We start from the raw sequence: 25,520 nt of genomic DNA on the forward strand, positions 1-25,520 counted from the left end.
TTGGCGTAAGTAGAAATTTAAAAAACTCTGAATATTTTCCAATTGGTATTTATTATGGTTTAAAGAAACCTGAAGACCCTGATTCACTTTTACAGACCTTTGTCTTCGAAGCGATTGAATTAATTGAAAACGGTATATTAATAGACGGCCAATTAATTATGATTAAATTCATTGGCTTCGCTTGTGACACACCTAAAGGACACGCGGGGTTCTATGGTTGTGACTAGTGGATGTTACAGGGCAAATATATTCAAAATCTCCTTTGCTTCCTAACCACGGAATTTGAACCAAGAACCGATGAAAACTTGAGAAATAAAGCTAACTTAGAACACCATAATGAAACTCCAAGTTTAGAATCTATACCCGGAATTGACATGGTTGATAACTTTCCCCTAGACTATATGCATTTGGTTTGCCTAGGGGTTATGAAAAAACTACTTCAGTCGTGGATGACAGGCAAATAGGCAAAATTTAAGCTGACGGAAAGGAAAGTGCTGGAGATATCAAGTCTATTGACATCTCTATCATCCGCAACTTGTTCAGAATTTGTGAGAAAACCTAGGTTTTTAATTGACCCCAACATGGTTTCGACAATTTTTGCTTTACTCAGGAATACTTGTACTACGCAATCATTGACCTTAGTCTTACTATGAACACTTTCTTAGTTAATATGTAGCTTTGCAGAATTTTAGTTAGTCCGGTATATCAACCCGCCTTAATTGATTTCGTGGATACGCTCTTGAAATACTTTGTGGAATCATACGCAGTTCTTTATGGGAAACAATTAATATCTTTCAATGTCCACGGACTTCTTCACCTAAAACAACAAAGACTAAATTATGGACCATTGGATACCTTTAGTGCGTTCCAATTTGAAAATTATTTTCAATAACTTAAGAACACACTAGCCAATTCTGATCGACCTTTGAAACAATTAATTAATCGGATTAGTGAAGAACGTAGTGCTCTTGACTGTATTTAATAGAACAGATTCTGTTATTTCATATCATATGAAACATAACAACGGACCTCTTATTCATTAGCGTGATGACCCACAATACAAGTGTGTAAAACTAGAGCATTTTGGATTAAGTACTAAAGAATGTGATAATTGTTGTATAACGGAAGACAATTCAATAGTATAAATAGAGATCCGCAGCAAACACTAAATGTCCCCAAGATATGCATATGAGCTAAGTTTGTGGGATTGGTTATATTCATAGGATATCCAAAAAAACCTAAATTATCAATATTGGATGTTCCTGGGGTAACCAAATATCATCACTTTCCTGATCCCCAGAATATCCATTAGAAATGTGTTAAGACATTCTAAGAATATTCCATGGACGTTGACTGGATGTTCGTTATGTCCCCATTTCACACTAGGTACATTCTAAGAATATCTGTTCTGATATTGAAAACATATTTCTTCACCCAAGGTACATACCATGAATATCTTAGAATAAACAAAAATATACGAGCAGAAATACCAAAGATATCAAATGGATATTTGATACGAGATGTATTGGATGTATATTATGCATAATAATTTGAATTTATGGAAATGAAGCAGTCAAGTTATAAAATTTAACAAAAAAAATTTATTTCAAATTAATATTTTACGAATTACATTGTTTTTTGGGGCGGTTTGATCATTTGACTTGACACGGTCAGATGCAATTCCACACACGACAATAAGATACATAATTGCAAACCGAATAACTAAACTATACTGATAAAAATGGCTTCGAATAATGGGAAGACGACTTTGTGTTTCTTCCGATAAAAACTATTCTCCAGGAATGACCGACCCACGAGGAACCTTTTGAATATATAAAATATTAAAAAAATTATATTTAATTAAAACAAATTATAGAAAAATTGGTGAAACTTATTAAAAATTATTTCAGATGAAAAAATATTTTTATAGTTTTAAATTTAATTTTCTCTTGTCGGCGTCGTCGCAACGCCTTGTTGGGCGCTAAAGTAAATTTGTATATTTGGATATCTAAGTGATATTTTTGGTGAAGGCCTATTAGGAACAGAGATTTTGGATGTATTACGGATATCCTTGGTATATGGGAATTTAAAAAGGGTTTTTGGATGTTCCAGATATATTCCTCTAATAACCATTCTGGGTGGGGTTAACCTGGGAGTTTTGGATCTTTTTGGTACATCTATAGGGTATTTTGAGTTTGCTGGGTTCGAACATTGCAACGTCCGTAATAGACAAAGATATCAAATACGTTATTGGATGAAAGTTTCTTTGGTTGGTAATTCAATCCGTGCGACTCTATTGCTGTTGATGTATTTCATGCCAAAACTCTATCTGCTCTAATGAGATGGCCTCTTTCACAAATAACTGGAAAAGCTCTTAAATATGTTATACACAACTGTGATTAGTCGTATTTAATATCTCAACTTCTTCACACTGAAAAGTTGGAAGGAAAAGTAGGGCATATCTCTTAATTGCATATAAATATGTATTATACATGTTAAATCAGTTAGGTTGGTTTCTAGCACAGCGACTTATAATTTTTTTTCCAAAATTTTACACTTTTAGTTTTAACTACAATTATCAGTATTAAAGAAACTAAATTCAAATTGTTCATAACTTGTTTACAGCTTCTAAATGGAAAATAATCAAAATTAATTTTTGGTTGTTGAATTTAATCAAGGAGGGGCCGCAGTTATCCCGGATGTTTGGGTAAATAGAAATTTCAAACCAATTACTTGTCATTGGCCAGGAGACAAATCGGCAACCAATCTAGCGAAAAAAAGAGCCAATGCTTGTGATTTGTGGGAGTTATTTGCCATTACTATTTTATAGAGTTCCGGTAAGATATTGCATAGATACAAACATTAACACGTACAATAATGATATAACATTCATTTGCAGACACCTTTAATGGAGCAGTTGGACGTATGAAGAGAAGTCTTCAGGATTCGGTCGATAATCTCTCGTCAAGTAAAGAAAATAAATCGACGCGAGCGATACGGAAAAGAAAAAGAACCGAGGATGCCTATTCCCACTTTGCAGATACAGATTCCGAAGAGATTCAACCGTTACACCATTTACCAGTTTCAAATTCTATTCCTGGTGCTTGTTCCAAAAAGATGACAGGTAATATGAAAGCAAATTTCATTATTACATAAAATTAAGTGTTCAACCCTTTTACGGAATGAAAGCAAAGCTTCTAGCCAAGATTTAGCCCGTACTGAGCCATTGGCGGTGCCACTAGTTGACCAAAACTCTTTTAGATCTAGTCTAATCAACAGGCATTGCCCTCATGGTGTCCTTGGATTTATATCCTACGGAACAAACGGAATTCAACTATCATTACCCAATCTTAAATAGCTGCAGCTGTACCTGATGATAATAAAGTTTATTTTCATAGCACCTCCAATATAATTTATTAAAAGTATTCCTCTTGAATTTTTAGTCTAGTCTAATGCTTTTGAAAATAATAGCAGTCAAGGTACAATAAATTAAATTATTGTATTAAATTATAATAATTTATTGTATTTTATTTTTCTTTACTTCACAGAATAATTCAGTTTTTTATGGTCCAAAAAATCACAGTCAATTCTATTAACGAGTCTATCGTTAACAAAAGGTAAGAACCAAAATATATTTATATATATTTTTATAATTTAAAGAAAATTCTCCATTTGGACCGCCCAGCTCAACTCTGCCGCTAATCTAAATTCTGCCTTTCATATGAACTTAAAACCGAGTAATGAAAGGAATTGCTAGATTAATTATTATTATTTCCTCTTCGGTTCTCAAACCCTTCTTAAATTATCAGCTTTACATAAGCAAGCTTCTTTTATCACCTCCACAAAAAATAATTTGTTAATTCGAACTAATACAGTTTATTCACTGTGTAAGAAGCGTACAATTTTATTAAATATGAGACACTTGGCTTTCCTTATCAAACGAGATACCCTTACTTTAACCTTTTTTCGCTTTGAAATCGCGACATTATATATCTTAATATATGTAATTATTAAAGGATAAATGGTGGCTTAAAATAAGTTTGGAAGTAAAATAAATTGGACTGTCTCTTATCTACTTACTCCAATAGTTGGTCAGTCTTTTTTTAATCGTTTGTTTTTAAATTGTACGGAATTAAAACTCATGACTTAAATATATAAATATTTAATCGTATTATTTTAAGATTTATTTCTTAAATCAATTACGCATGGATATTTCGAATCAGATTTAATTTTTTTTTAGATTATTTAGAAATATATCTCCTTTAAGTATCAGCTACTTTGAGTTGTTCCGATAGCAGTTTGAATAAATCCATAATACGCGAGTCTGCGATTTTCCTTGACGGCCGATCGCCCCAAATTTACATTCAAAACAGACGCTTTAAACAAAACGTTCTTAGAAACCTCCTCTCCCACAGTTTCAACCCAATGTCTTGCACCCGAAAAATGTGACATTTCAAACACAAAGTTTCAATAGTAGTTTTTAATCACTTCATTCGATACATTTGAACATGCCTTTCCAAGTCGTACCCTTTCCTTCCTGATCATTTAATGTTTTGAAGTAATCCATACACTCTCGAGGACAATTGTTCTTGGCAGCATGAATGCAGTATAACTTGAACTCTCCTGTGTATGGACAAAGGCACCGCCTTTGACACCGACCATCGGTGTTGGTATTACAATCATTGTAGTTGTAGCATCCGCCGGTTTTATTTGTGCCACAAGGTATGTCTTTGCATACATCTTTCACCTGAAAGTCGCACACTGATTCCAAATAGATATATAAAAAAGAATTAAAAGAAATTAATGAAAAACAAAAATGTTGATAATGAAATACTAATTTTAAGTATTTTATTGTGGTGGCTTGCTCGTAAAATGTTGAAATTGTATATGTTGCTAAATAATTTTCGTCAATAGTTGATTTGTAAAAATTAAGTCCAAGATCCGAACGAAATCAATATCTGATTTTGTTGTCAATAGCAAGAATATGGTAGAACACTAAAAGCCGTTTTCGGGCAATGTTTAAATTGCCAGAACGGCGATTCCGTTTGATGCTGAAATTGCTAACACAGGGTAGGGAAACGGAAGGTTACTAAGCATCATTTTCTTAATATATAATTTTGTTGTATGTGGTTGGATCAATATTTATCTTTTCAGTTTTTATAGATTAGAATTAGATCTCAATTTTGGTCAACGAATAACCTTTGGTCGTAAACTGTGCACGTTTAATCAGATATTTATATCTATGGAAGTTTTTTTTATTTTCCGCGAAACGTTTTGCCGCAGCGTGAAAACTTATGAAATTTATGATTTTTCCAGCTTTGATCCAAAATTTAATCACAAAATATTTTTTATCTTACACTCTTCGAATTTCGGCGCTCCATTCGTGTTAAGAAACAGATATTGGCATACCAAAAGAAATACCAAGTATTTGAACATCATTTTCTGTATAATGAAATGTAAAATCTTAATGCATGTTATGCAATTTATAAAATATACTTTTGTAGTTCTATAAAGTTACTAATTGTTTATAAAATCTTGATTACCTTTGAACAATATTAATGCAAAGAAGGAAATATAACGTTACGGACAACTGGTGCTAAGATCAACTGTTCACTTCTCTTTGTTACGTTTAACACTGCTTTGAATAAGACTTGTATTAATAATGATGAGCCTCAAGATTAGCAAAACTTTTTATATTGAATTAATATTAAAATTTATTAAACAAATTTTCTGATTTGTGTGAAACGTTTTTAAAAACGACTATGGTATCGTTAATAACTCAAAAAATACAATGGTGATATAAACTTTCTAAATTATATTCAATAAAACAAATAAATCTTTAAATCGAATACGTAAAATTCATTACTTTCAAAAGACTTCGAAAAGAGTAGAATGGGCAATAAAAACGAAAAATTATGTTCTTTTTATAAGTTTTGCACATTTTTACCTCTCCGAGGGGACTATGTCCCTTAGGAGGGGTTATACAACCACCGTGTCTGTTTGTGGGTCTGTCTGTCAGTCCTGCGAACGCGTTCGCATTTTCGGTGCAAAGTGTAATAACTGCGTACGCAGTTTCTCGAAGGATTGGCAAAACCACCGTGTGACGGTGAGCGTTAACGGATTGATTTGCGGTTGTGTTTGGTTGGTCTTGTTTCGTCAACGTTCACCGGATATTTCGTTATTGTTATGTTGTAGGTCGTGAATGTTGAGTACGTGTTGTGACTGTTGTGGGTGTTGAGTTCGTGTTGTGACTGTTGTGGGTGTTGAGTTTGTGTTATGATTGTTGTGGATGTTGAGTCTGTTGTGTTTGTATGGGCGTTTTCTCTCCAACTTCTTCTTAATGACTTTGGGACGGACCGAGTGCTGAGTGTAATTCTACCTCTCAACGTCCAATGGTAGGGTTTCCACCAGTTGTACACGGTATTCGTCTTAGTATTATTTTGCGATTTTTTGGCGCCGGCCCGGAATCGAACCCGGGTCTGCCTCGTGCAAGAGATGTACTCTAACCACTCAGCCACCAACGCTTGTTAATTTACGGTGTTTTTCTAAAAAACAGCTTTGGCGAATATCCTCTACAAAGTTATAACGTTAGGTACTATAATTTATTCTGCATCATTTTAAATATTTATAAATTAAATCAATCTTATATTTAATTAAATATTTATAAATAATATTAATCTTATATTTCATTAAATATTTATAAATTATATTAATCTTATATTTAATTAAATATTTATAAATGATATTAATGTTATATATAATTAAATATTTATAGGTTATATTAATCTTATATTTAATTAAATATTTATAGATTACATTAGTCTTATATTTAATTAAATATTTATAGATTATATTAATCTTATATTTAATTAAATATTTATAGATTACATTAGTCTTATATTTAATTAAATATTTATAGATTATATTAATCTTATATTTAATTAAATATTTTAGTATTTTAATGTAAAATTTGATCGCGATCAGGAATTGAACTCGGGTCGCATTGTTACAATGCGAATAGTTCACCGCCGAGCCATTGACTTCCTTAGGGAAAATATTCAAGTAAAGGAACAATTATGATAAGGGGCGTTTTTTTACTAAACGGATTAATACAATCACTGTATATATTGTTAATTGAATGATAATTATTCAAAACTCCCGCGGAAACTATATCAAAGTAATAATATAGCGCCACCGTGTGGAGAACTATCAATCAAACCGGGTAAACAATATAATATCTTCAATTTTTCGAACTTTAGTCAAATCTTGACGGGTCTAAAAAACGCCAAATAAACGTATATAAAGCCGTTGCCGTCAAAATGGAAGATTTAGTCTTTCTTAGTTCTAAGCTGTCAGACGAACTACTACAGGACGGGGTCCTGGTGTCGGTCAAAAGTTATACGGTAACTTTGCGGTTTTAATTAGTATTTTCGGTCTTCGGTCAAGGAAAGAGTTAAATTGTGTTTCGCGTTTGGAACGTGAGCGAATTGACTTAAATGTATGAACAGTGCGTGTTTCAGACTGAAAGTGTTAAAGTAATTGTGAACTAACTCTAGTCAGCTGTAAGATAAAATTGATTGTTTTTATTTTTTGAATTGGAATAACCTAATTATACCCTTGAAATTATCAACTCAACCTGTGAAGCTAATTAAGTAGATTGGAAGTAATTAGTAGCGAACAGCTCTCAGCTGTTATTTAAGACAATAGTTTATAGTAAGGTAGTTGGAATTTAGTTAAAATTACTCAGTATAATTAATGATATTTACTTAAGTGTAAGTATGTTTTGGTTTATTTTTCAATCACGATGAACTAAGACAAATCTAGTCTTAGACACTTGAGTACCAGTTCTGTACAATTACGTAGGAGGGATATATATTGTTGGGTTATTGATGAAAGTTAAATCTAGAACGTTCCATAGACTGTTCTGAATAAAAATAAACATTTATAATTTTGCATAATTCTGGTTGCCATTTGATTTTCTAATCACTCGCCCACAACATTAAAGTTCTGGCAATCCCGAATCAACTAAATTGTCGATATAACGGCGACGGGAAATAATTCTCGTAAATTTATCGCGCGGCCTTAGGGAATATTCTTTTAACAAAATTTCGATAAACTATCGTTTAATTAAAATCAGCCTGATTCCGTTAAAATTATAAACCAAAAAGCGAACGGTCGTTATAATACCCTCTGTAGATATATCTTTCATTAAAATTTGCTTTGTATTTTATTCAACTGACAAACTTGTACCGTAAATAGGGTTTAATTCAATTGTGCATTGTTATAGTACGTCTAACTCACTGTTGTAACTACTTAACTTCTGATATTCTGAATAAATTAAAATTGGTCGTTTCGTCTCAATTATTTTAATTATAATTAAAATTTTATACCGGGCGGGATAGAACTGGGATAACATTTTTAACAAGTAACTCTAAATTGCGGAGATATATCTTTAAGGGTTATCTCAAGAAATTAATAGCACTAGGGACTATTCTTCCGAGGAGAGGTATATTTTGGCTTGCCAACTTGTTACCTCTCCGAGGGGACTTTGTACCCTAGAAGGGGTTATACAACCACCCTGTCTGTTTGTCTGTGGGTCTGTCTGTGAGGCCTGCGAACGCGTCCGCATTTTCGAGCCAAAGGGTAATCACTGCGTACCCAGTTTCTTAGAATCAGGGAAAAGGTTTTTCCAAAAGCGCCTTTTGTCATTGGGTGTAGTATAATTTTTTAACCGGCCGGGATTCGAACCCGAGCCCTCTTGCACGAGAGGTGAGCGTTCTACCGCAGAACCACGGATAAAGTTACGCTTCACTGAACTGCGAGTGAAAGCGTTTTTGAATGTTATTCGCGAAGTAAAGTTTACGAGGACAATAGTACAGAATTTGCGTAAGATGTAGCTCAAGAACTTAAGGCTGGCTGAAGAAGAGGTTTTATTTCAATTGGGGTGAAAGTGAAGTTTTAAAATTAGATATATATATATATGATGCAAAATTTAATTAAAAAAACGATAAGGATGCACTACGGTAAAGGAACTAATTTCAAAAGTATAAGTAGCTTTACTTGGTGGAAACTTGAACAACTTTGAAGACGCGGGAGAAGAAGAAACGTGTACCGCCATCTATCTAGGTTATAATTTAAAACATGAAAATATATGCGCTCTTTAGAAAAGAGTTTAATTTAAATGCTCTTGAGGAAGAACACAGTGAACTGCGACCGTGAAGACATCGCAAACAATTTCGCTCTTCGTCTTTTAAGTTAAAGAGCGTATATTTATTTAAGAGAGCAGCGGAATATTTTTTTGCCTGGAATATCAACTCTGCAAAGTTACGCTTCCCAAATAGATCCGAGAAAAGGTTTCTTTTCCATTGATGAAGTCAACAAACCAAACTCTCGTAGAAGGAGAAGCTGACCGTCTTATCATTTGACGAAATAAATGTGACATCGTTTTACGAGAACGATATTAAAAATGATTAAATAAATGAAGAGCACAAATATTTGCAAGTATTGGCTAGATGTTTTTTTTTCACCTTGAGCGTTTCAAAACACAATGGCAAAACTCGTCTAGTTGCAGACAAATTTGTCAGGTACTTTAGCCGGCTGTTAAACGAATGCCTCCATTACGGGTTAAAGACGAAGTAGTATCCCGATCAGCATCAATTAATTTTATTGAAATCGTAAATAGCTGGTTCGTTATGATACTACCAAAATTGGCTTCAGTGTGAAATTATATATAGTCTTTGGTGAAAACTATTTGCTCGACCAAACGCTATCGTGACTCCAACTTTTTTAATTCTAGCCCAGCAGTGCCACACACAAGGTAAACTGCTCGTAGCCTTCCCACACGATCGACTTTAAAAAAAATTGGTTTAATTTCCCGCCGATCGTGCCACCAGGGCGTGCATTCATTTGCAACGCTGGCTTTGATAAGTCTCCTAAGCCTAGGATTTTTTCCTAATTTGTACAGTTTCCCTCTTTAGTAAATTTCAATTAAAAAACAAAGTTTTACAAACGTTTAATTATAATTAAATTTATATACACACATTTAATTATATTTAAATTTATATACAAATGTTTAATTATATTTAAACATATTTAAATTTAATTTAAAACTTTTTATTAGCATCTTAGCTAACCTTAAATACTTTAACTTTATATATCTACTTTTAATTAAAATACGTGAACTGCATAATAGTGCATAGGTGGTTTTTATTAACTACTACTTATTTGTGCTAAAATTGAAAATAGGCTATAGCTCTAAATTATTAGTTTCACAGTAAAATGATTTAATTTCTAGATTTGAATATGATTTCTATCAATTTTTAAATAATATATATCGCAGAAGAAGTGAAATGGATAACGAAGGCCCTGTTAGTAGAAGTGTGAGTCTCAATTCCGAAAACGATGATTATAGGTATAACGACCTTAGCGAAGATGAATACATTTCGAAATCGATAAGCAGTCCTAATTCAGAGCCTTGTTCAAGTGACAAGCAAACAGATTTCCCAGCAGCAGTTGATGATCATTCTAAGGCCAAAAGTAAAATACTCCCAACCTCCAAGGACAAAAATCACTTCTAGAAATTTTCAAACGCCCCAACAGTGCACCCCCTTCTTTAAATTAAAATAAAAGCGCCAAGAGAAGAGCAGATGGGACTAAGGGTGCTATTGCGGTTAAGGAGTTGAAAAAGACTACAATGTCTCATAGCGATAAAACAGGCTTTAAGAGTACCAAAAACGCGAGTTTTCAAAATGATAAAAACATTCGTATTGTCGATATTGAGCCACTTGGGCTTGAAATTTATTAAGAAATGGACGTAGATGTAACTGACACGGAAGTTGAAACTGTTAAAAATGCAGATATTGAAAGATGTCTGACGGGCAATTTTATCAATACAAAACTAAACTGGTTGCGCTTATTAAAAGACCATCATACAAACAAAGGAAATAAGTTAATAAATGGAAAAGAATCTAAAACAATTGTGCTTTATTGCAATTATTGTGCTACTCCTAAACAAAGAAAAAAGCTATTCAATTTCAAGCGTCATTTGAAGGTAGATATACCATTCTTTTAATTTATTACTATGAAATAAAATTTTAATTTTGTAATACTATTATAGATTAGGCATAAAGATAAAGGCCTAAAATTTACAAATTAGTCTTCCAAATAAATTATTTCGGGAGATACACCGAGTATGGAGTACTTTGTCGTTTGCACATCAACAGATTAGTTAAATAGTCCCCGAATGGAAATAAGTGGTATAAGACGTAGTTTGTGTTGATGGACTTCCTATTAACTCCACGGAGGGCTTGGCATTCCGGGCATCGTTCATTTAAAGATTACTCCCTGAAATACAAATGCAAAGCTGAGCTTCAGTTTCACGAGATTCAAGAGATGCATTTGACAAGAAGAGTTTACCAAAGGAGCAAAGCTAAAAGGTATCGCAGAAAAATGCTCACATATTACGCTTGACATATGGACAAGCGGATGTAGAGATGGCGTACTTGGTGTAAGATGTCATTTTCTGTCTGAAGGTTGGGAAATTGAGAAAGCGACTTTGGCCTTTATACATTTTGCAACCAAACAAACGGTTGAAGAAATAGTCAAACAAATTAAAAAGATGATAATTGAAACGAATCTAAGGAAACAAAAATAAAAATGAAAGTGCCGGGTCAAAAAGTCACAGCCTTTTAAAAGGATAAATTTTCCAAGCGCCTATCTTCTCTGGTTGGGGATATGGGCCAATGGAAAATAAAAATTATTTTAAAGAGTTTTGTTAACTAGCAAATACATGTAGTTTCATAAGATAACCCGCAATTTAAATTACAGTTGATGAGCTGAATTTAATTAATAAAAACTTATCTATTGAAGAACCCGCTATAGATATAATGCGTAGCTGTTCCTATACTGTTCAGCTGGCTGTTAATTCAGACTCAGAGGCAACTAACTTAATAAATTATTGTATTTTTCGTAAGCAGGCACATTTGGGACAGAAACTTTAAGCTATTGCGAAGAAAGAGGTTTTCCTTCCTGGCGCTACTCGATGAAATAGTGAAAATTTAGCCTATTAACGATTGGTAGATGGAAATTTTTTCTTTATTTCTATTTTGTTATTTTGAAAAAATATTTTTTTTCTTATTTTTAGACTGCAGTCCAACAATTGCTTTTGGAATACCACTCTACATGCCCAAGTAGTAGTAAGAAACAACTCAAGCTACCAACAAATTTCACAAGAACCAAAGTTAGAGATTTGGTGGCACTTTCGAAGCCAATTCGGACAGCGACTGATTTATTGCAGGGAGATTTTCCTACCTCGAATTTCGTATTTTGATATCTACATTTGAGGAAATCTATTCAATTTCAAGTACAACATTGTTTCCAGACCCGAAGGATCATTAACTCTCGGAAATGGCAAAAAGGTTTAAGCCATTCCTTCGCAACATAAATTACATTCTAGCATCACTACTGAATCCCTATCAAAAACTAAGAATGTTTTAAGGTGAAAATTTTATAAGTGCTATTATTATTGTAATAAGATTATTGTAATTTTTCGTAAACACGCACATTGAGGACCGAAACTTAAAGCAATTGCAAAGAAATATGATTTATTTTGAATATATATAAATAATATTTAACCAATTAAACCCTTATCCCTAGAGTAAGGGCTGTATGGATGGCCATTCCGGGGCCTGTAAACTGGCTGGGGGCCCCGGGCTGTAGCCCATTTAGCCCATGCCTTAAAACGGCCCTGATAAAACATAATTACCTCATATTCGATAGATATATATCTCATTCAAATTACTTCTATAGGTGAATCAGTACTTATACGGAAAAGAAATTCCTTCTTAAATGTCTTTGGGAATGACAGCGTCGTTAAAGTATTGGACAGTGAATGTCCCGCGGTACAAAGTATTGTCTGAAATGGCAAGAAGGCTTATCGCTATTCCTGCAAGTTCAGGGGATTGTGAACGTATGTTTTCTACAGCCGGTGCTTTGCAACGTGGTAGACACTCCTCGCTAACTCCTACGCAACTTGAAAGAATGTTAATGTACATAAGATTTCCGCTATTAAAGTTACAACTAGAAAAATAAGTAGCAGCGTGAAACGTATACGAACTGAAGTGTAAAATTTAATGTTAATTAAAATATGTTGAGTCAAACATTTTATTGAGTCGTGTCTCGTTATATTGAGCCTTCTTAAGTTAATTTAAACTTGAGTCTGAGACGAGTACAACATGAAATATTTAGATAAGAGTACAATATACTTCATTTTAGAAAATCGAGTTCGGGACGAGACGAGGAAAAAAATGAAAAACAAATAAGACCGAGGTGAGTCCACGTGAAAGATAAAGCTTAAAACGAGTCCGAGACTATGTCAATTTACCTGAGTCTGAGCTGAGCATGAACAACGTTTTTCGTTATTTGAGCCAGAGACGAGTAGTTAAGTGTTTGGGTAAAAATTTTGAGATGAGGCGGAGTCCAACTCGGTTAATCTAATTGATTATAAAAAATCTCCCACTAGGGAAAACCAACTCCTCGATAGAAGGAAAATGTTTAAAATAACACCTTTTATTTAATGAAAATAAAACCTCGCAACCTTAATTAAGGCAAAATGATTGAAAAACATTTCCGCTTAACCACTTTTATTTTTCATCTTAATTATTCTATAAAAGTGGATGTTAATTAAATCAGGAAACAAACGAAGCGTCAAATTTTAATATTTAATATCTCTAGCGCAAATAAAGTAAATTTTATTTAATTAGTTTTAACGTGTTAAGAAGTGTTCAAAGCTTGATGGGAATGTAAAAACCTATTTTTTATGGAGATTATAACATCGTAAATCATAAGATTTTAAAATCCCGATAGAAAATAATTTCTTTAAAATAATTAAAGGTATAAATTAGAAATGTATCTTGAACAGATTTGAAGTTAATACCTAATTAACATGATACAAAAACTTGCTAAATTTTTAGTTTTTGTTTGCGTTCGGCGATGTTAAGGATCTCTTATAAAGGAACGAAAAGGTGAATCAAAATATTACTCTGAACAGTTTTGAGATTTCTAACGGGCAGAAAATATTACCAAAAATGACAAATCATCACTTTCAAAGGGTTTTCCATACGAAAAAGTCTTCGAAAAGGGTACGCTAGAATCTATTCTAATTCGCCATTGCGCTGGCGCTCGCCCATGTATGATATTGTCAAAGCCCCTCACAAAAGTTCATCATTAATTAAAGAAATCATGTTTAGCATTCTAACTCCATAAGAACATTGTCTTTATCATTATTCAAAGACAGATTTCTTTTAAACCGAGAACAAAAAATAATTTAGACCTTAGTTAAATAAAGCCAACAATTTGCTTCAGAAGTTAATGGCCGAACATATTTTATTCTTCTTATTCATTGCATCGTTATTTTTATGAAAACACCTGAACCTGTAAAATGAACATAAGTTTTATCTTTCGAAAAGAATCGAAAGTACTGGTTTTCTACGTTTTTGTATAAATAAATGCTTATTTGTAAAAAATAATAAATATTAAAATATTGATATCACCATTGTATTTTACCACTACCAACAATTCAAAATAATACATCCCACCTGACGTCTGGTTTCAAATATCTTGTTTCCCTTTTTACCGGCAATAAAATGCAAAGAGCTTTCAGCTAAAAGGTTTTTTTTTCTTATAATGAATATTTGTTAGCCTTGACCAACAGCTTACTAATTATATTTTTATCTAAGAAAATGATTAAGTATTTGGACATGGATTATCTTTTGTACTACATTTTTTAATGTTATTATCAACCTGCTATGGTAGATATGTAGACCTTTAAAATTTAACATTTATCATACCATTGTTTCATCCAGGGGCTTGTCATTGTCAGAACCATTATTTAACTGATTGTATTGAAATACAGCTCTAATGGTCTCGCGATAACTAAAAAGTAAATTGGGTATCTGAAATGACAGTCATAAGTTATCTTACAGGGGTAAAGCGCGTAGCTTGGTTATAAGAGCTAAGTTTACTACTCAACTTATTGTTTTTAATCCACTTGGAGTAAAGTACAGAAACATTAAACACTGACACTCAAAGAGTTCTATGATGTAATCTTATCTTTAGCTTTAGTTATTATGTTAATGTCAGCATGCGCTTTACTAGTTTTCACTTTTCAGTATAAATTTTGTTAGGGAAAACTTATAATTATCAAAATGTACTCCGTTTCTTAGTCTATGAATACATTTGCATTTAATGCTTAAAAGGGACCTATTTCTATAAATATTTCACAGTGTCAGCTAATAAATAAGTGGTTTCATTATTACTTTCCACACAAGCATTTTTCTGCCCGAATACCGTGATTTATCTATTAAAGTATTTCTCAATACCTATTTGTTCAGAGCCCTAAATAAATCAAAGTTATTTCGCTAGTTTCATTCAATCCAAGTTAATTTTTATAAGTGAAGCTATACAGGGAGTTTCAGAGAAGTCTGGCACAAATATGCTGGCGTTTTTTTTGGGTAACAAGGATTAAAAAAAGGTCCCAAGATAATTTTTCCTTAATTGAACTGTATCAGAGTAATTGGCCGTCCAAAATAAGTCTCCAAAACGTTCAAACACGAGTAAATGTGCAGTTTCTATTATTCCTTGAACCCAATTGTTTCCTTTAACTTCGCATTGGTTTCATTTTTCGATAAAAAATAAAACAAAATCAAAAGTGCGTTATTAAAATGGAAGAAGATAGCTACGTTTTAACAATAAGGTGTATCTAAGCGACTAAGTCTATTAAAAAAATGAAATATTGATTTATGTGTCTTTATTCTTGTAAGACCAGAAGTAAGTAGAAATTTAAGACCTTGTGAAGCATTTTGGAAAATATCTAGCTTATCTCTTTGTCTATTTTCCGAATGCTTGTACACTGAATGTAGTTGGCTTGTGTTATTAATGGTCTCATTAAATACTCACCAAAAATTTGGGTATTTAGGAAAATCCCCAAAATAATGGGCTAAAATAACCCAATTTATTGGGCAGTTACATTTGCCCAAACACTTTGGTAAAATATAAAAATTGGCCAAAATCTACATTTAACCCAAATAATTTATAAATGGCCTTTGCCGAATAATACAGACTAAATGGGTTACTATTAAACTATATTCAATGGTAATGAACTACTCAGCCATTTGCAGCTCTCCATAATATCTTTTATTTCGTGAAGACATTTAATAATCGTTTATTGAAAACTAAAATTTTTAATTTGCAACCTTGATTGTATACCACTGTCATACAGAAGCCTCACTGTTCTTCACAGAGTGGCTTAGACCTTTTTAAAATGACCTCCTATCCACAACTTCAAGATACAAATCACAAATGTTTTGAAAATTAGCTATATTTCCCTGTTTCGCTAAAATAAGTTTTAACTTTTCCAAAAATCTGTTATATATTAACTCGTTTAGCTCAAAATTCCACCAATTCCACAATTCAAGATACAAATCAAAAATGTTTTGAAACTTAGCTATATTTCTCTGTTTCGCTAAAATAAGGTTTAACTTTTCCAAAAATCTTTTATATATTAACTCGTATAGGTCAAAATTCCACCAATTCCACTCATCCAATCCACAATTCAAGATACAAATAAAAAATATTTTGAAAATTAGCTATATTTATCTGTTTCGCTAAAATAAGTTTGAACTTTTCCCAAAATCTGTTAGATATTAACTCGTGTAGGTCAAAATTCTACCAATTTAACTCATCCTATCCATAACTTCAAGATAAAAACCAAAATTGTTTTGAAAATCTGGTAATTTCTCTGATTCAGAAATCTGTTATATATTAACTGGTAAAGGTCAAAATTCCACTCATCCTATCCATAACTTCAAGAAGAAAAACTAAAAATGTTTTAAAAATTAGCTATATTTCTCTGATTCACTAAAATATGTTGTAATTTTTCCAGAAATGTGTCAAGTTCTAAATTGCACCAATTCCACTCATACTATCCAAAATACAGAACCATATTTCTGTCCAGAAAAAATATCAGTTTTGCCTTTCCCTCAAATTTTTGGCTTGCCATATGCACGAATGTTTGGTTCGTCAATACAAAGTTTCAAAAGCATTTTTCAAGTAGATGCTTATAGTACGAAACTCGTTAAGTAATTAATTGCCTGTAAACTGAACACATAAATGACTATTGGTGATATTACAATATAGTAATTGCGGTCATTAATTTCGAGAACTTCCAACCAATTCACATTTAGTATTCAAATAAGCTTATATTGTTAAACAAATAGACCTAACGAAAACTTAACATGTTTTTTACTTCCAAACATTGGTTAACACAATAAACAAACCAAGCCTAAACTTATTACGTATAGGAAATTCATAAAATTTAGTTAAGAACATAATGAAATGTTTTAAAATATCTAAGTTCATACTGCTTATAACTTAAAGTAGAATAATTTAAAATTACAATTTAATTACGTCTGTTATTTTAGTGCCGACAGCTCAGTTTATGGTTGTTTTGTGGGCCTAAAACTCAAACGTTCCTGGAAAACTCTAGAATGAAAAATTTTAGTTTCGACTATTTAGCGCGTAAACGTTAAATGAACCAATAATAACTCAACATTCAAACAATCAGAACGTTTAGCAGCCGACATTATGGAGTGTTACTAGTTTTTGGGTACATTGAACCCCAGTTGGGCAATAAGACAAACCAGAGAAATAACCCAAACACATAACCCTTTTTAAAATAACCCAAAAGTTTTAGATCAACCAAAAATGGGTTAACATTAACTCAAACTGGGTAGAAATAAATTTTACCCAAAATATTTAACCCAACCTTTTTTAGCGTGTACAACGCATGTTCTAATAGTTGTTTTGTAAGGAACGAGGCTCTTATTTGCCATGATTAAATTCACATTTCGTATCTTAAATTTGTTATGCTATGGCGTATTTCCCGAATTCAGAGTAAGGTGATATACATTTATGAATGGACTCGCTAATAGGAATGCGGTGGAAGCGCTTGTATCAGGAGCACTTTCCTCAAAGACAACGTCCAAAACGAAAAACGTTCACGGCGGTTGACACAGGCTCAAGATAATCTTGTCTGGCATATCCTTCGAGGAAACCAGTACCAACCGTTGTATTTACAAAAAATTCAATGTTTAAATGAGGCCGATTATATAAAACGAGTCGAATTTGGTTAAAGGTTTCTTGAGCATACTAACAACGTCAATCGGTTTAGTACGTTCCTCGTTTCTGACGGAGATAATTTTTCCCCTGCCGGAAACTTCAATTTTCATAATCGTCATGAGTGAAAACTAGAAAATCCGCACGCGACTACAGTTGGGTCACATATAGGGCAGTTTAGAATCAACGTCTGGTGCGGAATTGTTGGCAACCATTAAACATAACCTTATTTTCTATGACCAAGACTAACTGGTGAGTGTACTTAAACTTTCTATAGACACTTAACCATTCCTACTTGAAGACGTACCACTAGCAGTAAGACAAAGAATGTGGTTTATGCATGACGGCCCATCCCCTTATTTAAGCCTTCGGGTAAGAGCATCTCTTGATGCCGAGTTTCCTCAGAGGTGGGTAGGTCGAGGTGGAACTGTTGCATGACCATTCAGATGTCTTGGGGCTCAATTCTGAGATTATAGGTAAGGAAGTTAACGGGAGAAAATCCTCGTTAACTTTGAAAATTGTCGCTAGCGAGAAAAAATGCAATTCTAAGGCTCTCGTTAAGAAAGTTGTCGTCAGAAGAAACCTAAAATTGTCGTTAATTCTAACGACAAAAAAGTTGTAGTTAGAGCCACGGGCGACAATTTTTTTTAAAGATGGCGATATTTTCGAGACATGAAATTTGAGATTTAGCACAGGAAATTAAAAATAATCGTGATTTATAACTTCAAAAAGTAATACGATATCGAGCTCAACCATTTGAATAAGATGAGTATAGATTTAAGCGTTTATTTACGGTAAAAAATAACGTATACTCATTGTGATAGGCTTGGTGAGAGTTTATTAGAAACCAATACACTGGCAATACCAGTGAATATTAAAAACTATTATTAACTTACAAGATTAATATATCTAAACTATATCATAGTCAAGTAAATTATAACACTTATAAATTATTCCCCTCGGGTGTAATAACAACAAACAGTTACTTTTACCATTTGATTATGTTTATAAAAGCATCGGTTCCAATGAATTTTGGTGAAGTAAGATGAAAATATTTACCAAATACTCAACTAGGAATTTTTTGCACGTTTATTATTCACAATGAACACTTTTTCTACTTCTTCTACGTCTAAAGCTTGGTTTACACTAGCGCACGTCATAATGTATTTTTCTTTACAAACGTTATGATTGTGTTAAAGCCGAGAAACGCGTCGTCACGCGCGCTAGTGGTAACCAAGGCTTACAGCTTAAGCCTAACCTCTGTAGAATAAAACATTAATACCGTCTGCTGCTATGAAGGATGAACGATGCGTCGCTATTGGCTCTAGCAAGAGCGGAAGCACGTGACTAAAAATTTCTGTCGTTAGCCTCTCTCTCATAACACTGCCGTAACGAGACACGTCTTAGAATACCAATTTCATTCCCGTTAAGAAATTGTCGCTTACAGATTGTCGTTTCGCCTATCGCCAGAATTTTTGTCGCTACCTTAACGATAGCCTCAGAATTGAGCCCCCTGATTTGCTTTTATGCTTGTGCGCAAGAACATGTGATTGTTTTACTTTTAAAATTAGATCACATTATAGATTAACTTATCTAATATAAATAAACATTTCAAGGACATATAGGCCCGTTTATAAATAAAATCGAATGTAATTAAAATGGTCGATCGTAAATTCGTAGCAAAGGCGATGGTCAAAAACAGTGTCATTGCTAACTTGTGACACGAGTAAGTCAATTGAACCTCTAGAAATTAGTCAGTGACACCTGACATTAACGCAATGGCTTTACTGTAATGGTTGATTGTCTGGCGAAGCTAGAGAGGTGAGATGAACAGGCGCAAATCAGCGGGATGCCCACAGGCAGCAGAAAATATCTCCAAACAGGCTCGCCTACTAGCTTTATCAACATCATTTAGTGTTTTCAATGTTATGACGCGTAAATATATAGGAATAAATAGTTTACATTATTTATTTCCAAACAAGTTATGATAAATGCGAAACAATAATTATTATTTCATATATATACAAGAATTTATGATTTATCCGTAGCAATAAAAGATTTTGAAACAGTAAAAGACATCCATGTTGAAATAAACAAAATTTTTAATAGGTTTTTGCACACCTAAATTATTAATTTTACTCCGTTTTATGTCTTATCATACATTGCATCGCAGTCCAAGATTGCTCTTTCTTAATTGAACTGTTGGTATATTTCCTTTTCCACCGCTATTCACTTATTCAAATTTTGAAACTTTCAATAGTTTGGCTTATGTACACAATTCGGATTGTTGGTAAAATACCAGATTATCTGCATGGCTCAAATTAGCTACAAATAGGGCCAAACCACCCTACCGATGGAGATTATGGTTATTTCTTACAATTTTTAATTAGTTTATTTTATCAGGCAGCCCTGGTGTCTATTCTAGTGAAATATAAATTTTCTACGGTTTCAAATTGAAATAGAATTGATAATACATATAACATTTCTTTCTTTATAAACTAAATTTAAAAATTTAAGAAAAACGACCTTAATTTAAGCCAAAACCAGAGAAAAACACTTTCCTACTGTCAAATACTCGAAAGACGTTGGATAGAGCTGTGGTTAAAAAGATGGGAAATCACTCTTTGAAATATAACAAATATCAAATTTTATATTATTTTCATAGCATTTTTTCGTTATGAGGTGACATTGCAAAGCCATAACAAATTTTATAAGCAGTTTGTACTGGTGAAATTGTCATAACGAAGGATGCAGTTTTCCTCACTAAAAAGGTCACGACGTAGGCAAGCACTTAACCGGGGTGATCGCTTTGTCATCTTTAATAAACAATGACAACTGATAGCACTTGGCTCAAAAAGCTGTGCTACCAATCATCGAGTTCTCAAAGAAATGAAAATCTTTATTTATAGTGTACAGCAACAGTACCAAATGTACCAACAAGTCAATACACTGGATTGAATAATGTACAAAAACATATGGTTATAGCAATAACAGTTTGACAGAGCGAATTTAAACAAGTTTGAGAATTAATGAGTATATACAAGATAATATGTCTCTTTGGCTATCGTACTTATTGCATGTCTTTTGCATGCGTAAAATGGGGGAAATAGGTTTGGATTTATGAAATGTTATTTTTTGACGGGTGCTATGGTTGGGTACATGATAATTTAAATATTGGGTTCGTATAATTATATTTGATCTTTTAATTTGCTTCAATAGGAAAATATTTTCGCGTTTATCTAAGTATGACTCAATTGTTTCCAATCTTAAAAGGGTTAAGTAGATATGTATAAATGTAAGGTTTGTTGTTTAAGAAATAGGTGTGGGCAAGTTCTATGAACTTTCGTTGCACACCCTCAATTTTGTCGAATAGGTAGTGAGCACAACCGCCCCATGACAGTGAGTCAGTTTAGTGCGCACTAGGCTTAGATATAAGTTCCGAAAGCTTTTAATTGATTTCAGTGTCCGCACCAATCGAAGTACACCAAAAACAAGTCGCGATCGACCTGCTACCGATGAAATCTGCTCCTTGAAATAGAGCAAAGTGATACTATACGTATTTTCGGTGTTGGAGCAGGTTTTTGGGCTATACTTTTTTAAGGGATGTTTGTACGAATTTTTTTAGTAGTACTATTTTAACGTACGATCAGAAGTAAATAAAAAAATTATACCCAAAAAAAACTTTTACCCTACGTAATTGTATATGAATAACAGTTTCGTTATTAATAGTAATCTAGTATTTATAGCCTGCATCGACGGTGTCCTTTTTAACAGCGATACTGTGGAATTTAAACCGCGTGGGAGGGTGGAGGCTAGCCCTGCCACATTTAGCGGCTACCCTAACTATTGCTAAGTAAGTGGTAAGTGGGGTGGGGGTTGGGATTGGATACAGGACAAAATTCGAAAAAAAAACACTAACACAACTTTCTATATGAAACGTCATTAAAAATAGTTTAATAAGGTTTATTTACTTATACAAATATACTAAAGCATTATAAACCTATAATAGCAAATTATTCAAAGAGTGACAGTTGGAACTTGACATTTAAATTCACATAGCCAAACTTCTTTATCATTTTCTGGAAGTTTATCGGCAGAAATACATTGAATATGAAACCATTCATGGCACATGCCACACTGCACCATTGCAGCATTATACGTTTTTCGACAAACGCAATAGACTAATTTATGAGTACTCTCATGGTAAACCTTTATATCATACGGTTTTTTAGATATCAAGGGAAACTGCATTATTTTTTCTTCTTCTAAGATCTGGTGCAATTGCTTTCTCATGAAATGAATGTCGTAACGAACGGACCCAGGATTTATATTCATACAACAATTAATTGCATTGGCAACAGCACGCGTGCCACATTCTAATTCTGTTTGATATGTTACTTCCACAAACTTTACTTTAATTTTGTTAACGTTGGTATTTTTAAATTGCGCGCTCACTAAAGAAATTATTTGTTTTAGACGGCATTTATTGTTGAGTGAGTCATATACGGAAATATCAGCAACAGATTCGTCATAAAAGCCACCAACGCAAAAAAGTGGCTTCCTATATGATAAACCTGTACGAAGTACCCAGTGTTTTCAATGTTATTTTTGATGAATGGGATTCGTCCAAGACCTGCAGTGGTTATATTAAGTCTATTTAAAATTACCAAACCGGCGTTTACATTACTAAATTTTTGTTTTAGTAGTATCTGTATGGCATTAATTATGTCCGTGTATATTTCCTTTCCATCTTCAGCCGGGTAATGAACTTCAGGAGTCAGCTACAATTATTGGCGTTAGTGATTTCCTGTTCCTTCTATCTAAAATTGGCGTATCAATGTTTTCAGTTAATTGAAAGGTTTTTGTTTTCTTTTTTAAGCCAATAATGGATTGAATGGCCCCTTTGGGTTTTCCCCTAATTTTGTTTTTTAATGGTTCTTTAACCAAATTAATACAATTTTCAAAGTTTTCTTTCCCGAGAAATGGTTGACTACTAATATCAACATCGTCTAGCTGCACTTTTTCAGCGTCAAAATGGAGGTCAAAAGCATTAGTTTTTATCGAATCTAAAGACGGAAGGTTGGCACGCTGAATATTTAGATTTTCGGTACAAGCGTCTTGACAAATATGGTTGAGGTCATGAGACTTGTGTTTAAGCAGTTCTTGACGTGATAGAGAAGTAGGATCAGTAACATTTTTATTAGTACCAGTAACATGGTTGCTCTTAGAATTATTTTTTTTAAGGTTTTCTGGACCCGATAGACTAGAATTATAAATATCCGTATTTTCGGTACTAGAATTTGTACTATCATGGTCGCTGTCTAAATCTACTGTTTTTCCAGCTATGTGCTGTATTTTGGCACGCCCACTATCGTAAATCTAAGTTTCATCAATTTCACTGTCACAGGGACTGTTCAAACTCTTTGTTTGTTGACTGCTACTTTTTTTCAAAAACATTACTACCATCGAATATTTCCCCTGAAACCAGAACTTGGACATCTAGGTTTTGGGCCCAGGCTTTTGAAATTACAGAAATTAGGTTTTTTCTTTTTCGGTACTCTTTCTCGCTCGTTGTCGATGCCACATCACATAAAGTTTTCAAGTGTGGCAAAAGGTCCAAATATTTTGCTGTGACGATCGACAAGTTGGCAATTTTCGTGGGTGACTACTAATAAATACAGTTTCATTGTGAAGTGCCGGTTCAGAAGTTAGTTTAAATCCACTTTTTTTTTATTTATTCTTGGCGTTACCATTTCAGGGTCAAATAAGTCTTTTTTAAGGTATTTTCTCACTGCAATTGAGTACATAGAGTATTTAGCAGACTTGGAAATAGTGATATTTTTTACGACCCCCCTTAAGTTTATTTTTATTGAGAGCCACTGGCCCAAGCGGGGGGGGATTGGGGGAAAAATTTAAAATTAGGTACGGAAAATAGGAAAATAAAAATTGGTTACGTTACTTACATAACATTTATTAACTTTAAAACAAGCAAGTATATTATAATATCACACATAATCATTTGTAACGGCGTATACATCATGTTCCAGAAATTTCCGTAAAATGTTTAATAAATATTTTTTAATTAACTTGAGAGCCCCGGTGGCCCGCAACCCCCGTTCGAATGATTTATTTTAAGAGCCCACTGATTTTTATTAAGAGCCATTGGCCCCAAGACTCCCTCTAATTCCAAGTCTGGTATATAGCGCATGAACAGGTTATGCCATCTGAAATTGCGTCATTGTGGTTTTTTGTTTTACAATCATTTTTGTTGTATTGTCCACACGAATACATTCTGCTTGGTTCGTTGCAATTAAAAATTGTCCAGTAATTTTATCTACCATTTGAGGAACACACATTTCTCTTATAAGTTCGATTGCATCAGAGACATTTTCTTTAAATGTTATTTTGGTAAATTTTCGCTTCGTTAGGCAATTAAATTTCTCAAAATCATTTTGTTTTTCAATGTAGGTGGAAAGAAGCTTCAAATCTCTGTAAAACTCATCCAGGGAAGCGTTTTTCCGACACACACCCTTAATTTTTTGATTGAGTGATTCCAGACGATTATTTGTAGTATCTCTTAAGTTGAAATGTTGCCGTCTATAACACTGGACCCACATTTCCTTAATTGATAGCCAATTGTCTCCAATCATTTTGTTAACATTTTCTATGAATACTGTTTCAGTAAACGAGTAGGCTAATCTTTGGGCGTTTTCTTTTGCAGCTAATTCGACCACCTTAGGCAATTTAAGCGAGTGGATTTTTGACTTCATAGCTTTAAGAACGTGAAATAGACAGATCTCAATTATAGCACTGGGAAAGCAATCTTTTAGAGCGTTTATCTCAACTAGGTCTTTATCTACCATGATGCTTTTTATTAAACATGAACATTCGTTTAATATTTTAAGTGCTTCAAAAACTTGTTTCACCGAGTCGCCTGTTTCTCGACAAACTAGAGCAAATGCTATTATTTCGCTTACAAGATTGCCATCCACAACTATTATCACGTAGAGAGGCATCTTACAATAATTCAAAGAATAAGAAGCATCACAAAATAAGTGCTCAGGGTATCTTGTAAATGTGTCTCTCATTCTTCTAGTTTGCCAGAAAATGAAGTCCAACTCTTTAGTAACTGAATCCAAATGAAAGTTCACCACCTAAAAAAACGTTTTGCAGAATTATAAACCTCGTTTCATATAATATCAATTTAAAATTTTGCATAAAAAAATTTGGACTGTCCAAAATATATATTTTATGTAGAAAATAGCAGGAACATTTAGTGGATTTCGTTTGTTCTAGCGAATGTGAAAAATCTAAAATATTTTGAAAATTTCGTAAACCGAGAATTTGGA

At 33.1% G+C, this 25,520-nt stretch overlaps 2 protein-coding genes and 1 long non-coding RNA gene across 3 annotated transcripts in view; 2 read left to right on the forward strand and 1 right to left on the reverse strand.

Moving 5' to 3' along the window:
- Positions 1-25,520, forward strand: part of LOC149931632 (death-associated inhibitor of apoptosis 2-like) — a 300,479-nt gene that overhangs the window by 194,661 nt on the left and 80,298 nt on the right. The window lies entirely within an intron of this gene.
- LOC149931633 (uncharacterized) lies at positions 4,466-5,657 on the reverse strand. The gene is made up of 3 exons (XM_090155821.1): positions 5,544-5,657; positions 5,358-5,442; positions 4,466-4,761 (listed from the first exon to the last, which is right to left on the reverse strand). Exons 2-3 carry the CDS (start codon positions 5,437-5,439, stop codon positions 4,490-4,492), a joined length of 354 nt encoding a protein of 117 aa, XP_090011947.1. The 5' UTR covers positions 5,440-5,442; positions 5,544-5,657; the 3' UTR covers positions 4,466-4,489.
- On the forward strand, positions 5,927-13,141 carry LOC149931634 (uncharacterized). The gene is made up of 4 exons (XR_016472893.1): positions 5,927-6,106; positions 11,976-12,074; positions 12,143-12,496; positions 12,808-13,141. It is a non-coding gene; the product is annotated as an uncharacterized LOC149931634 (long non-coding RNA).

This window comes from Leiobunum rupestre, chromosome 8 (genome assembly GCF_980474605.1).
Source record: "Leiobunum rupestre chromosome 8, qqLeiRupe1.1.hap1, whole genome shotgun sequence".
NCBI lineage: Eukaryota > Metazoa > Arthropoda > Arachnida > Opiliones > Sclerosomatidae > Leiobunum > Leiobunum rupestre.